Here is a 16,574-nt window from a genome sequence, read left to right as displayed (position 1 = left end):
TAACCTTTAAATAAGTTAACATTTATCTAGATGGTCCTTATTAAAGGATGATTAATGGAAGGTTATATAGGTGATCTTATCTCATTGTTGTGTAGAAAATGCGTGCACGTGACACTTTTGGAAAAGTTAACATTGAAAAATCTCATTTGCAGTCGATGGAATTGAATAAATATAAGTTTTATAAAAGAAGTATTAGGAATTACCAGGAATCTAGAGTTGTGAAATTGTTATACAGGAGGTGTGCACAAGCTGAGGTGTTGTGCAATTATTGGTAGAGCAGGTTTTTATATTGGGTTGTTATTTAATTTCTGCGTTCCCTTTGAATACTTGTTTTAATTGATTGGACGAGTTCATATCGAACAAAGTAAAAAAGAATCGTTCGCTACCAAACATGTCTTCTTATTCGAAGGATGCGACTCCAAAGGCACCGTTTACTCCTCAATTGCTAAATACGTTGGAGTCTCAGATGAGTTTCAGAACATTCAAGATTGCGCACCAGAGAGTGGCGCTAGATATAGATTTGAAGAGACATTGCATAAAAGGTGTCGCTGACATCATACTGATTCCATTGATACAAAATTTAGAGTATATCACACTGGATTGTAAAAATATGAACGTTACAAATGTTCTGATCGAAAACAGGAGGTCTGACAGCTATATCCACGATGATCCCATCCGGGATGCCGAGGAGAAGTATAAGAACAAATCTTTTGATGCATTGCTTGAATATAACACGATAGAGCAATCTCAGTTCTTGAGAGGCAAATTTGCAGACTTAAATGAACGTTCCGAAGAGCAGACCAAGTCGCAATTAATAATTAAAGTTCCACCATCGATCAAAATTACACTACAAGACGCAAATTTCCTGACAAATTATACACCAATCACTCCGTCTGTACGAGTGACTCCAGCAGCAGAAGAGACTGTGTTTACCCCGTTATCGATTAAAGTGGAATACGAATTGATGAACCCAACAACAGGTGTACGGTTCGACACACCTTCGGAACAGGAACCATATTTATGGAACGCTTACACTGCTAATTCGGAAATATGTTCAACTGCTTCATATTGGATGCCATGTGTAAATTCTCTAGATGAAAAATCAACATGGGAAATAGAGATTAGTGTACCAAGAAAAGTTAAAGATATAGGCGTTTCTAAAATAATAGGTCAAAACGAACCAGCTACTACAGAGAAATCATTACCAAAGATTAAAATTGTCTCCTCCGGCAACACACATATAAACGGTAATAATACCGATACACTAGATAACAATACTAAATCTAATAAGATGGATGTTGACGAAATAGAACAAAATGAATCATCCAATGTAAAAACTGACTTTAATGGACCCATTGGCGAAAATAAAGAGAGCCATCTAAGAGGTGGGGCAGAAGAAGAAGAAGAAGAAGAGGAGGAGGAGGAAGAGGAAGAAGAGGAAGAGGAACATGATATTGAAAATGACACAGGTAACCTAATAAATAGAGATATAAAAGTCTGTTGTTCAGAGTTTACGACTGCCAAAGAAGTCTCTCATCCGACCGACCTCTCTAAAAAATTATTCACTTTCCAACTGTTTAACCCAGTTGCTCCTCATCATATTGGATGGGCTGTAGGTGCATTTGATATTTGGGAATTACCAAGATTCTCTACAAGAGATGAGAATTATGACGAAGATCAAGATGATCATGATGAAACAAGAAAAACCAGTAAACAGAACAATAATGACGCAGAAGTACCAGAAATAGAAGCGGATATTATTCCAATACAAATTTATACTTTACCGACACCAGATATAGATTATGAAACTATTTTAAATTCAAACATGGTAGTACAGAAGGCAATGGATTTTTATTCAAAGGAATTTGGTTCATTTCCATTTACCTCATATTCCCTTATATACCTTCCCAGTTCTATCGATGAAACAATGAATTTTGCTAGTATGACCATTTGTAACACAAGGATACTATATCCTCCAACTATTTTAGACCAAATCCATCCTACTACAGATCATTTACTTTGGTCATTGGCAATGCAATGGTCAAGTGTCAATATTACTCCCTTACATATTAATGATATCTGGTGTAGTCTAGGTATGGCAGGCTACATGGTCTTCAAACTCTGGGAAGAATTGTACGGTAGTAATGAATTTCAATATCGTTTGAGTAAATGCAAAGAAACAGTAATTGCCTTAGATTGGGAAAAACCACCAATTGGTTCCACATTTGATGGTGCTTCAAGACCAGTTTCATTTACGAGTAAGGATCTTGATTTTATCAAACTTAAGGCTCCTTTAGTTCTTTATATATTGGACCGTCGAATGATAAAGACAGAACGTTCATTTGGTTTGTCACGTATATTGCCAAAAATATTTTTGCAAGCAATGTCTGGAGATTTACCAAATAATTCTCTATCGGCAGCACATTTTCAACACGTTTGTGAACGTGTTAACAAAAGCAAATTAGGAAAATTCTTTCAGCAATGGGTATATAGTTCTGGTGTACCAATATTTCGTGTTACTCAGAGATTTAATAAGAAAAGAATGGTCATAGAAATGGGTATTAGACAAGTGCAAGAGCAAAAAGTAAGTGGAAGTAAAAATGGAGTTAAAGAGGGATTTTCATCTAGGGCATTAAATTATATTCAAGACTCTACAAGAGAAACTATACCTCATTTTACAGGTTCTATGACCATTAGAATTCATGAACCTGATGGAACACCTTATGAACATATTGTTGAAATTAAAGATGTTTTCACAAAATTAGATATTCAATACAACACAAAATATAGAAGATCAAGAACCAAAAAACAATCCTCCCTAAAGTTAGACAAAGATGGTAAAACGGAACTAAATGAACAACCATCCCAAGTAGTAAAATTCCCCAATGTCAATATTCAAAAATTTGGTACAGTTTTATCCACTCAGTCAGACTGTGAAAGTTGGAACTTAGCTGATCCGTCATTGTCATCAGAAGTTTTAGAAATCCAAAGACAAAATGAAGCATTTCAATGGATCAGAATTGATTCAGATCTCGAATGGATATGTGAGCTTCATATAAACCAATCGGATTATATGTTTGCTGCACAATTGCAACAAGATGCTGATATAGAAGCACAAATTCAAAGCATACGTTATTATGATGATACAATAGAACAATCACAGGTAACATCGTTATTATATTCTTCCATCTTGACGAGGACAGTGATGGATTCCCGGTATTTCTATGGTGTCCGTCTGGAAGCATGTAGGGCTTTGACTAAATATATTGTTCGTGATCTACCAAATAGGGTTTTCCCAGGTGGTCCAAGACATTTAATCAAAATTTATCAAGAATTATTCTGTTACAGTGAGTCAAATATTCCACTAAACAATGATTTCAGTGATATTAGAAAATATTATCTTCAGAAAGCTATCCCAGTATATCTAAGTGAAGTTGTCAGTGAGACAGATGAAAGTCCAGAATTTGTCAAAAATTTCTTATTAGATATTCTAACATATAACGAGAATTCTGGAAATAATTACAACGATATTTATTTCATTTGTTATTTAATACAAGCGTTGGTTGAATGTGCTACAAAGTCAGCTAATGATCGCTCTTTTATTTCTAAAGTTTTAGAGCAATTACAAAGATACGAGAATTTGGATAAATGGACGCCTTCTTATCAACTCTTATTGACAAAAACCATTTTGGAATCCAAATTGACATTGCATAGATATGGGTTATATGAATTCGAAGACTTGCAAGAAATACTGATGTATACATTAAGTCCTGTCGTATTCAATGTGAAAGAAAATTGTGTGAGATTCCGGGAAGGCCAAGATAACATTGTTTTGGAATGCTTCAAGATAATGTTAATCGAAGGTGGTTTAAAAAGTAGGGAAGCTTTGCAATATTTTTTCGAAACATTATTATTTACACCAAATGTTTATATTAAAGATAAACTTGTCGATGTTTTTATTGAAGCAGTTGATTATATTGCAGAACATAAATTGATGGATACTTTAAATGATGATTTGAATTACCTTACTAAACAATTAGTGCCTGAATACAACGAATATGATGAGGAAGTTAATATTGATGAAGTGTTTGGGGAAGACGATGATGACCACCCAATTATCCAAGAAGATTTTGGGCAAGAAATTCAACAAAGAAGAGAGCTGAAGTTGAGATCTCACGTGGGTGGTGTGTTATCAATCTTAAGAAAACTTTTCGAAAATTATTCTCCTCTAAAACAGATTCTTTGGAAAACATTACATGTTCCAACTTTGAGTTTATATCAACGAAAGAGACTATTTGACATTTCAAGAATATTATATCAATTAGTTGATAGGTTCGAAATCCCATTACCTAAACCTCCAATGAAAAAGTTAATTGCAGAGAAGATAAGTAACAGTAAGATTGTCATCAAGAGAGAAGGTTCATTGAAGTTGGTAATAGCACCAAAAAATACGACAATTACTAAGCCAACAGTGACAATAAACATGAAGCCTACTAAATTGAAAATCAATTTAACCAAAGGAACTAAAATAAAGAAACCTACCGACGATAAAAAGCAAAAACCTTTACCTAAATTGAAAATCAAACAGAAACCAGTGTCAAAACCAAAGGCTAAAGTTAAGAAAGGAACAACCAACAGGGTCGGTACACTGCCTATCAGATTTGTTAAGATATTTACTGGTGAATCTAAAAGAGTAGATATTTCATCTGTTCCATTCACTAAACATGTCAGGATCATGAAGGCAAACTCCAGGTCTCTATCTGTCAAAATTATTCTTCCAAAGAAGGCGTCTCCACAGGAGACACAATTGGATGTACAGCCACCGCAAGAGATACAGACGACTGAGACAAGCATCAAACAAGAACAAACTGAATCAACTGAACAACATCAACAGAACGAAGCGGAATTGACCCCAAATATTGCCTCTATTTCAGAGGTTTCTTCAGAGGGGTCTCAGTCGTAACCAAACAACTGACACGCAGAACCATCTCACAATGTTTCAGATAGCACCGTCTGTTAAATCATTATAAATCAATATAGGCACCTTTATATACCCTTTATCTAATGCACTGCAAACATGGCATATCACCATTCACGAAACTATTCAGATTTTATATTTTTGTGTCCAACTTTTTTTATAATCAAAGCTTTAATCATCGTTATTTAATTGACACTTTTCTTTTAAGGACAGTTTATAAAACTTTATATAAGTTATTAAGTGTACCTCTGCATATACATGTGTTATTAAGTCGGATAAGTTGAACATAGATATATTCGAAAGAACAACCAAGGATTTCGATATCGTTGCTGGTATTGATTGTATTATAGTTTTTTTTTTTCTTTATTTTTTATTGTTGTTAGAGTTTGAAGATTACGTTTAAGTTCTGATTGTAGGTTTCGTTGGAATTGCCTAAATATTTATGGTTGGTGTATTTTTAATCGAAATTCATATACTCATTGGATTTATCATCACAACTTGAATTGGTTTTTTCATTTTGTTTTTTTATTTGTTTTCATACATAACTGAGACGGTTTTTATTGCATTATCGACATCTGGCATTCTATTTATTGAAAATATGGCATACTTTTCGTATACATTGGCGATTTTTTTAGTTATTTTCAATGAATTTTTTTATGTTCAAGGCTCTAATGCTTCAGCATCATTAATAGAAAATAATGTCAATAGTTCATGTTGTATAGAAAAGAACCATCGCCAGGAAATATTTAAAATTGAAGCTGAAATACTTTCTTGTGTGGCAAGTTTAACCAAGTCAGCAGGCATAGAAGCTTCTACCAAATATGCGTTGAGCAGTACTGTGTTCATGCCTGTCCTATCAACTGTAGCAGTTGATATTGCTCTAGAATTAACCGATGATAAATCAGAAAAAGAAGCTTCAAATATTACAAACACTATTGACTTGAAAAATAACACTTTTAAACCTTTTAATGAATGGAAACAGCAAAAGTTATATAATACACTTTCTGATTCAAAAATTAGAGCACAAAGGACAAGATCTCCTGTCAACCAAGATTTAGAAGAACAAGATTTAATAGGAGGAGAAATGGAAATTGATTTAGGCTTTTTCACAGAAAAAGAAATAGATAATGAATTACCTGAAGTTAAAGTATACAAAAATAAGTTTAATTATGCTTCTTTGGATTGTGCTGCAACTATAATGGAGACAAATTCAGATGCATCAGGAGCAAATTCAATTCTAATAGAAAATAAAGATACGTATCTTTTAAATCCTTGTTCAGTAGCAAGCAAGTATGTCATAATCGAATTATGCCAAGATATTTTAGTTGAACAAATAGCAATGGCAAATTTTGAATTCTTTTCCTCAACTTTTAAAGATGTTAGATTTTCTGTTTCAGATAGATACCCTATAACTAAAGATGAATGGAAAGTTATTGGAAATTTTAAAGCTCAAAACTCTAGAAATATACAAAATTTTATGATAGAAAATCCCAAAATTTGGGCTAGATATTTAAAGATCGAAACTATCTCATTTTTTGATAATGAATATTATTGTCCTATTAGTGTTGTCAGAGTTCATGGTAAGACAATGATGGATGAATATAAAATGAGCAACATCGATAAACATGATAGGGAAGGAATAGAATATAAATATTCCGAAGCAGTAGAAGATGATGAGATCGAAATGGTGTGTGATCCGATTAATGAAATATCAGGACATAATTTTACAAATGTAATGTTCATGAATAACCGTTTAAATTTTACCGAATCTGCATTACAACCATTGACATTCGATGATTATCTAAAAGAGGTAAATAGAACATTTTGTCCTCCTAGACCATATAAAAATTCATCAGCAACTTCTTCTTTATCATCATCGGGATCAACTGAAGATTCCATTTTTAAGAACATAATGAAGAGATTAACTTCATTAGAATCAAATACAAATTTAACTTTCTCTTACATCGAGGAACAGAGTAGATTACTTTCAGAATCTTTCGAAGCATCAGAGAGAAGTCACGTCAAGAAACTAACTTTTATTATTGATGCATTCAATATAACAGTACAACGTAATATTCAATCTTTAAGTGAATTTGCTGGACAATTAAAAGAACAATCTCTTAGAATTTTAGAGGAACAAAAATTGAATAATGATTTTTTTAGCACCCAAAACGCTAGAAAAATGGAGCGTATGGAAAAAGAGATAGCATATCAAAGAAGAGTAATATATTTCATTTTATTTGTTCTATCGGCACTTGTACTAGCCACGATTCTAAATAAAGAATTTTATTTCGATGATTACAACCAACCGGATAATTGGATGGAATCAAAGCCAAAACCAACCGAAAATAAATCATATAGTAAGAATGATTTCATGATGAAGATTGACGCTCAGAAAAAGGAACAATTTACTTTATCACCTTATTCTTCAGGGTCTGCATATTCTGATATTGAATATTTACAAAATTCTTTTGACAATGGTAATGAAAGTGACTCTAAATTGAATACAAACAGCAATTTTATTAATGAAGAAATATCTAACTTAAAATTCACCAAGTCAGAAACTTTTGAAAAAAGTAATAGTTCAGACTTTAATAATGACACCGAGAATCATTTGACTTTCTCCAAATCTGATGCCTTTGAAAATTCTTTTGATAGAAAATATAATAACCAACATGGCAACACTCTTACCTTGAGTAAATCTGATACTTATGGGGATAATTTTAGATCAGATGACCAAGGCTCAATTAACTCAGATCAAGAATGGGAGTACTAATAATTTTTCTTCACATTCTGATCATATTTTCTACACAAGGGACAAACATACCATTACCTTATATGACATTCATATAAGCACAAAAGCAGATATATACATATAGTATCTGCTTACTTGCATTATTTATACACTTTTATAGATTTTAATTAATAGGTTCTTTTATTATAGATTATTCCAATGACGTCTCGCCATAACAATTTTTGACGCTGGACGCAAAAACAAAAAATGAGACACCACAATATATTTTATTAAGTATAAATACGGCAACAATCCACAATATCAGTATTAGCTTCTCTATATCAAATATTCACATTGTTACCATAGTTCACGTATTAATATAAACATATTAAGATTACTATAGCCAGTTTATTCTTTTTAACCTTTGATTCACATTCAATTAACTCCAACTAGTGATACAAAAGAAAATGGGTTTTAATTTACTGACAATCTTTTTACTAATTGCTAGGTTATTCGATAATGTTATTTGTACACAATATATTATTCAATTAGTTGAAAATACTCAAGTGAATGCGTTTCTTAAGAAGCATGATATAGATGTCATGGATAGTAATATACTTCCTATTGAAATTGGGAACTCGTTTATTGCCTTTTCTGGTGACTTAAGTAAGGAACAAGTATCGAGTGTTTTTGAGGACAATGCTGCTGCTGCTATATCTACTGAAAAATACTTAGAATTGCAAGGCTATTTAAAACAAACAGATGCACCGAAGCATTTGGGAAGGTTGACAAAAGATAGTATAAAAAGTTCTCAGTATCATTATGCAAACAATCAATATATTTTTAGTGACACGTCAGGTAATGGTGTAGATATTTATATAGTGGATACTGGAATCGATATACAGCATCCAATTTATCTACAAAACAACATTCATAAGTTAATTGACCTAACCACCAGTCCGATTCCAAGCGGAGATTTCAATGGGCATGGAACTGCCATGGCAGGAATTATAAACTCTGATCCATTTGGTGTATTGAAAAGTGCAAATTTAGTCGATGTTAGAGTAGTAGATGCTAATACAAAACATGCCACAATGTCACGAGTATTGTCTGCTTTGTCATTAATCGAAAAACATGAACAGAAAACCATGAGACCTTCAATCATTGTCTTGCCATTTCAAACGGAAAAGAATACCATTTTAGAGTCTGCAATTGAAAATATATCAAAGAAAATCCCTGTAATTATACCCGCTGGGAACAAACATCAAAATGCTTGCAAGTTAAGTCCTATGGGTATCAAAAAATTATCAAACGTATTAGTTGTAGGTTCGTTGGAGTATTCAGAAGAACAAAATTATTTGGATATTGCTAAATTTTCCAACTATGGATCCTGCGTTGACATATACACATCAGGAGTGGACATTTCAACGTTAAAAACAAGTAGTAATGGTGGAAAGGAGTTAATACATAATGTAACAGGAACTTCGTATAGTTGTGGGATTGTTGCAGGTGTTGTTGGGTATTACATGTCGAAAGGAATGAACGGCACTGACGCTGTCAGTAAAGTCCTATCCTCTCCGTTGGTAGCAACAAGAAGCAACACCAGTATTAAGGAATTAAAATTATTTATTTAAACAGATATGAGCTATATAATATTTACTTTAATAATATGTTTTAGTTAATTTGATTAAAAACCATCACACATAACTAAGAACTTAATATCATCATTTATGTCATCTCATCGCATTTTCCAATTAACGCGTATTTTACTTTAATTAAAATGTAGTATTTCGTGTCTTGTAATTATATATAAAATTCAACACAATGCATTTATAACATTTGTAATAACATGATCCTCTAGTTAAAAACGTCATTAGTGGATTCAACTGAGCAATCGTTAATTATCAGTGACATAATATTGCCAATAAAAAATTGAGAAATTAATACATTTCATTCAAGAAGTGGATAACATTTGTACATATTGTCAAAGCATTCCGTGGATTTTGGTGCAAAAATGGTCACTGCTGGGATTGATAATGGAACATCGCCACATAATATTTTAAGAGCTAGAATTGCTCTCTTGGCCACTGCTATCGGTGGTCCCGATTACACTTCTACCTTAGACCCTCCACCTTACAAACAAGGTGACGATTGTTTGGCATGTTTAAAAGATTTGAAAAGGTGGTTTAAGCTCGTTGACGACCAGCAAAATAGATGGGATGTTGCAATGGCAGCAGCAGAATATAAGGTTTTCTCCAATGATCTGATACCTTTATTAATTGATTGGGAGACTAAGTCATCTCTTGCATCAAAATTGGGAAAAAACAATCTTAATTCAGATAATGCTGCTTCAACTTCTATCAAAAACAAAATATATTTTGATAAAATTGCACTAAATTGTTTACAATTAATGGTTTTGATGACTTGGCCGTTAATTATTACAGATCAATCTTCATACGAACAAGTTTCAGGTTATTCTGAGTTGAAGAAACACCAATTGATGTATAAAAAAGATGTTCTAACAATAGAAAATGGTAAAGTATTTAAGGCTGTATTAAGACTAGCATTCAATGTAATAAAAATAGACAGGGCAAATAGAACAGCTAGAGATAATACTATATTAAGACTAGTATTAAGCTTTTTGAGAAATATTATTGCAATCGAGCCAGGTGAATTATCTATTACAGCAAAGAAAAGGTCAGCAAAGGGTATTGGATCAACAGATACTTTACCTCCGAATGTGTCGATGGATGATATATCATTAAGTTCAGTTATCAATTGTTTCCACAGAAACAAAGTTTTTAAATTAATACTTACTTTAGGTAGTTCACTTTCTACAGAATTTGATCAAGATTTCATCAATTTACCTTTGTTAGAGGTTATGTTCTATTTAACAAAAGACGTCAACCAAAAAAAGTTGTTTAGCAGAAAAAAGAACAGAGAATTCCATTCATCTACAGATAATGGGACACCTTCAAATACCCCACACTTATCTAATACAGGAGTCCAATTAACAACCCTTCTAGCAAAGGAAAAACAATTAAAGACCAACGTAATTAAAAATACTTCATCGAGACATTCCAGATTTGGTGCATTATTATCTATCCAAACCCCAGATAATGGTAGATTGACAATATCAGGTACTCAAGGTTTAACTAATGACATTGATGCAATGAAAAAATTAGACAGTAGTAAAAAATGGAACAAGAGAATTATGGGAGACAAAGATGATGTGATCCATGAAGGGTTACCTAGTAGTTTACTAAATTCACAGGCAGATGTTTCATCATTTGATGATAGTACTTTGAAAAAATTTAAAGATTTTATTAATAACTTCATAGATTCAAGTTTTAATGTTCTTCTAAAAAGTGTTACAAATCATTTTACCACTGAACAAGATCAAATGGTAAGTCTTGAACAAGTCGAATATTTACTTTTTTTTGCTTGGTTCATTAAGTATCAAATTCTAAGATATCAATATAACTTAGTTGATAATTTCAATCCTATACAATCCGTATTTAAAGAAACATCATTTATTTTAATGTCTTCCTTATTAAGAACGGGTGTAGAGCAAAAAAATTGGATTGTTGCTCATGCTGGCATGATTGCTTTTAATCAATTACTTTCACTAACTCAGGTATCTGAAGACGATGTCAATTTTGATGAAATAGAATACATCATAAGTAGACTTTTCAGTGATGACAGAATTCAATTATTAGCCAATTTGCCAAGAATTGCCGAGAAACATTCAATTCAGTTCATGAAGAATGCAATTGAACTAACTCATACCATTCTTAAAACATTACAAAACTATGCTGGTGATAGATTACTGAGAATCGAAGGAAAAAAGAGAGGTAGGAAAGCTATGAATGTATCTCTCGAAGATATAAGAAAATTAATGGAGAGGGACAACGTTGGAAGAGATGAAGCTGTAGAAATTCTATCTCCAGTTACAACGTCAATAGAAATAAATTTTGGACGTGTACTCGGTAGATATATAAACGATAATACTATTAATACTTATCTAAAATTTTTAGAGAGATTTAGAGAATTAGAAGATGATAGTATTAAGAAAGTAATATCATTTTTCCATAGAATATTTGTTGATTCGAAAGATGAAGCTCTTCTATTCAGAATTGACTTGATGCTACTCTTTAGAGATATGTTAGCATCTAATGGTTTACCAAGATCATCATCCTCAAGGAAATATGTTGATGACTTTTCAAAATATTATTTAACAAGATTGAAAAAGAAATTAAAGGTGTCACCTGCCTGGTTTATTGGTATATTATTCCCAACTTTACATGATAATGAAGTAGGTTACTATCAAAGATTTGGGGAGGTAAGAAGATCAAAAGTAAATAATTATGATGGTGTATCGGTTAGCTACTTTAAACCAATTGAAAATGAGAACAGATATACTGAGCAGGAATTGCTAAACTTAAAATTTGGTATATTGATTTCTTCGTTATTGGATGATGGCAAGAATGAACTTGTAGATTATCTAATTGAACATTTGGCTGAATCAATAGATAAATTTAAGTTATACGCCACAAACAATGATAACGGAAGTAATCCTCCTCATGAATATTTAATCACCGAAAATGAAAACATTATTGAATCCACTGTACGAGACAAAGATTTTAGAGCTTTGTTACAATTAACGGGTTATAAAATTCCAAATAATCGTGATGAGAAATGTTATATACCTGGTGATATTGATATCGGAACTTTATCTACATTCTTAGACTATATCAAATTTCATAAAGCGACTCCATTTGAAACACCAAATGGAAAACCATCTTCAACTTACCTAACAAGACCTAATTCAAAAACATCAGTAGATGAAAATGAAGAGGAAGATGGATGGAATGGCAATGAAGAATATGACTACACGGACGCTTCCATTATCAATGACAATGATTATTTCAAAGAGCTACAGGGAACGAACACCGACTTATCAGAACGTTCACTAAGTAAAGGAATTGCAAAATCGAAGAAGAAGTCGAAACAAAGGAAAAGTAAAGGTAAAAATACTAGCAATAATCTGCCAACATTTGATGTTGATGGTAATGAAATTAAAACTAAAAAAAGTGGACTACAAATATCCAGTAAAGAGTTTATTAGTGATTCCGAAGAAGATGAAGAATTAGATCCTGTATTTTTTGAAAATGAAATGTACATGAGATTGTTATTAGATAAACACAATGGCCAACTTCCAGATGATAAATATAAACAATTCACAAAATTTGCTGAAGAAAGAATGAATAATAAAGGCCATTTAATCAATGACTATTCTGCATTATTTGATGGTCAGGTATTAGATGTTAAGGATTTATCTACAATCGAGTATACTAATTCTCATCCTGATTTATCTCTAAAATCTCGTACTGAACAGATCACACAGCAATTAAATGAAGATGATTCATCTCAAGAGACAAAAAATACTGCTGGTATTTTACCTGAGACGGAGATAATTCAAGATTCAGATGCAGAATTAGATATACCATTTACTAATAATGATACAGATCTATCTGATGACGATATGAATAGCTCTAGTGACTCTGACGATGGTTCACACAAGTTATTAACCACGAAGGAAAATGTTAAAAAGCATAATTTGGAAGAAGATAATTACGATGAGCAAAACGGACATCATGATAGAGAAATAAAGATAGATAATGAACTAGAAGAAGAGGAAGTGATATCAACAAGAAAAAGACAGCATGTATTTATCGATGAGGATGATTGAGTTGAAAATATAATTATACATAACTATAGTTTTTAAAATATAAAGAATATCATATTCCTCAACAATTACTCTTTACTAATCAACCATATCCTTTTATTACTTGACAACGTGATTTGATTTGGCACATTAAAATGATATATTAATAGTTTAGGTATCAAAGGGCCAACGGTGTTTAGGTCCTTACAATTTTATTCTTATTATAACATTCTAGTTTAATATATGATGACTATAAAATCAGCAGCAGGAAAGATCAGTAAATATCTTTATTTAACGCAGTTGATTCATTATCTATTAATTATTTACTAGTGCAATGATGTAATTAACAAACAATTATATGATGATATTATCATTGATACCTGCCAAATATGACCAAGTTAAATCACTTGATATTCTTTCATTTTGTCGTATTTACATTTTCATTCGAATTATTTAACTTTAAACCGCTTTCAAATTGTTCTTCTAACGCATCTAAATCATTAAGAATACTTTTCCTAAAATCTTTGTGTTTATTTGATTTTTTATTAGTATTTTTAGCGGGAGACGAATCTATAACCTCCAAGTTTAGATTTTCTTCAACAATATGTAGCTTCTCTTTATTGACATGAGTGATTGTGTTTTCATCTATTATTTTGACTAAATCACCGACACTCAATATATCATCTTCAACAGTTGCTTCCGTTTCATCAGTTGCTCCTATTTCATCAGTTGCTTCTATGTCATCCACTGCTTCTACTCCATCTGTTGAATCAACTATATCCCTTACATTAGCTGTATCTAGTTCGTCGGTCAAGTTGGCAGTCTCATTTTCCTCTTTACGATCTTCTAGAGTAGTATTTCCATTTTCTATATTTCCGGTTGTATTCCCCTCATTCTCAAAATCAAATATATCATCATCATTATCAATGTCCTCTGGAATAGATAAGAATGATTCTTCGGATGCATTATTGTCCCTTTGAGGAATGAAAGAGCCATTGGTGCCTGATGTTCCCGATAAGGATGGCTCTAATTTATCAGCTACAACTTTGTTGTTTGTCGCTACTGGGGCAAACGTAGAGGTAACACAATCCTCAGTGTTCGAGATACCTATATGAGACCAATGCAAGATCGAACGAAGTTTACAAAGTTGTAACCATGCCCTTTGGATGTTAGTAGAAGGTAATCCAACTGGCTCAACAGTACAATCAAGTTTTGCGTTTACATAAGACGAATGACTTTTCCCTAAAGACGAGATAATACTTTTTCTTTTTTGTTTTTTCTCTTGAGCAGTGGCCTTTTCATTTTGCTTAAATTGGTTTTCAGCAACCTTCAAAAAAGAGGATGTATCACCTTTGGAAATCGTTGATAATGTAACTTTTTCAAGTTGCCACACACCAGATTTCAAGGACCTTAAAAATGCAAAAATGTCACAAGTTTGTCTAACTTTGATCAAACATGCCTGACATAGTGGGTACTGATTTGTGATGGATAATGTATCATCATCATTTCTAGTCTGGGTTTTCAACATATACATTCTCGCATGCCCAATACAATCTGATCTTGATTCATCACAGAAGGCACATGGATCACGTACTGCAATTGGAGGAGAATCAGCAGGAAAATTAAACATTTTTGCTTTTGTAATTTGGTCAGATTTAATAGAGCTTTTTGAAATGCTTACTTCATAAAGTGCACTCTGTCTATACGTTTCATTTATTCCACTTAACGGCTCGATTACAACAAGACCTTCTACTATTTGATTCATTAATGTCCTCTTTGTTAGCCAACCCAAGCCATTAGACGTATCAAGCCTTAGTACCGGATGTATTTCGTCGCTAATAAGTCTTCTTAATAGTTTAGATTCTGCAGATGTGTTTTTAATACTATTACAGTGAGGCAAAACAGCAACAAACTTCAAAAATTCGTTATATAGGAAAGTATCATAACGTATATTTGTAATTTTTGGAGTGAAGATAGCATAATTCACGACTTCTTGTTGAGATTGAAACGATGTAGTTGTAGACATCTTTTTCAATGAATGAGATGATGATCCTCCATTCTCGTTAGATAGCGGCACATCCCCTTTTAAAGATATATTTCCATTATTTATAATAGACATGCTACTCTCCGTTTGCAAATCTTGTAAAACTGTCTTCAAGTTCTTCAATTGTAAATTTAAAGTCTCCAATATCGTGTCCTTTTCTAATAGTTGTTCAGTTAGTTTTTTATTCTTTGTTTCAATGGAATCTGTTTCCTTTCTGGCGTCAGCCACCATATTATTAGCTTCATCGAACAATGAAGCTGTCAGTTCTTCTACTTCTTTGTTAAGTTCGTCAACTTTCCGTTCTGCTTCAGCTTTACCAAGCTTTTCTGCTTGTAATTGTTGTTCTAGCCTTTGCAAATCAACTTTCTTTTTTGAAAAGTTCTTATCTAGCTGATCATACTTAATCCTTAGTTCATTGTATTGAGTTATAGTAGTTTTCTGTTCTTCAATGATCTTTCTCGATTGCCTCAGTTTATCCTCCAGTGAAGATTGCTTCTCAATACTTTCAAGTAACTGTGTGGATAAACTAGTTAGTTGAACAGAAACTCTCTTGTCTTCATCAGAATTGCCGCTCATATTGTTAATATCACCGCTTTGAAAGAAGCTGGTTTTTGGTTCGGAAAAATTATTTGAGCAGATTGCTAAGTTCCAGCTAAAACGTATTGACTAGATAGATGTACTGACTATCTATGATGATATCCGATATTATTACATAACTATTAACTGCTTTATTTATGAGCAAGTATTGCTCATGATATAATTCATATTAATCTGTAAATATCTATTCTGAGAAATATTGAAAAAAACAATAGAGGAAAATTCCTGATCACGTGCGTGCTTGTAAATAAAATGGCTATATAACGTTAACGTTCAACATCAGTTCGACATTGATATTGATGGTGTTTCATTAACGATACTTCTATGAATGTAGCCTGTAACTTACTCGATTATATCCAATTGTCTATTATTGTGACGATGTCTAAGATATCTATAATATGTTATCTAAATTATTCCTATATAATTGGTAAAAATTTGGGAGACGAGAGCAGAAGGAAACAATACATATTGACTTGATATAATTAATATTTCT

At 32.4% G+C, this 16,574-nt stretch overlaps 5 protein-coding genes across 5 annotated transcripts; 4 read left to right on the top strand and 1 right to left on the bottom strand.

Annotated features, from left to right (window-relative positions):
- Positions 1 to 391: 391 nt before the first annotated feature.
- TAF2 (transcription initiation factor TFIID subunit TAF2) lies at positions 392 to 4,963 on the top strand (the record flags this gene model as incomplete). The annotated part of the gene is made up of 1 exon (XM_003684509.1): positions 392 to 4,963. The coding sequence occupies one exon, from the start codon at positions 392 to 394 to the stop codon at positions 4,961 to 4,963; it is 4,572 nt and encodes a 1,523-aa protein (XP_003684557.1).
- Positions 4,964 to 5,576: 613 nt separating this feature from the next.
- On the top strand, positions 5,577 to 7,754 carry SLP1 (Slp1p; the record flags this gene model as incomplete). Its single annotated transcript, XM_003684508.1, has 1 exon — positions 5,577 to 7,754. The coding sequence occupies one exon, from the start codon at positions 5,577 to 5,579 to the stop codon at positions 7,752 to 7,754; it is 2,178 nt and encodes a 725-aa protein (XP_003684556.1).
- A 425-nt stretch (positions 7,755 to 8,179) lies between these two features.
- Positions 8,180 to 9,346, top strand: TPHA0B04520 (uncharacterized protein; the record flags this gene model as incomplete). The annotated part of the gene is made up of 1 exon (XM_003684507.1): positions 8,180 to 9,346. One exon carries the CDS (start codon positions 8,180 to 8,182, stop codon positions 9,344 to 9,346), a length of 1,167 nt encoding a protein of 388 aa, XP_003684555.1.
- A 380-nt stretch (positions 9,347 to 9,726) lies between these two features.
- On the top strand, positions 9,727 to 13,464 carry TOF1 (Tof1p; the record flags this gene model as incomplete). The annotated part of the gene is made up of 1 exon (XM_003684506.1): positions 9,727 to 13,464. The coding sequence occupies one exon, from the start codon at positions 9,727 to 9,729 to the stop codon at positions 13,462 to 13,464; it is 3,738 nt and encodes a 1,245-aa protein (XP_003684554.1).
- Positions 13,465 to 13,858: 394 nt separating this feature from the next.
- SEC2 (guanine nucleotide exchange factor SEC2) lies at positions 13,859 to 16,060 on the bottom strand (the record flags this gene model as incomplete). The annotated part of the gene is made up of 1 exon (XM_003684505.1): positions 13,859 to 16,060. The coding sequence occupies one exon, from the start codon at positions 16,058 to 16,060 to the stop codon at positions 13,859 to 13,861; it is 2,202 nt and encodes a 733-aa protein (XP_003684553.1).
- Positions 16,061 to 16,574: the final 514 nt, after the last annotated feature.

Source organism: Tetrapisispora phaffii, chromosome 2, assembly GCF_000236905.1.
Source record: "Tetrapisispora phaffii CBS 4417 chromosome 2, complete genome".
Classification (NCBI taxonomy): domain Eukaryota; kingdom Fungi; phylum Ascomycota; class Saccharomycetes; order Saccharomycetales; family Saccharomycetaceae; genus Tetrapisispora; species Tetrapisispora phaffii.
The sequence above is the reverse complement of the archived record's forward strand: the minus strand, read 5'-3'. Positions and strand labels throughout refer to the sequence as shown.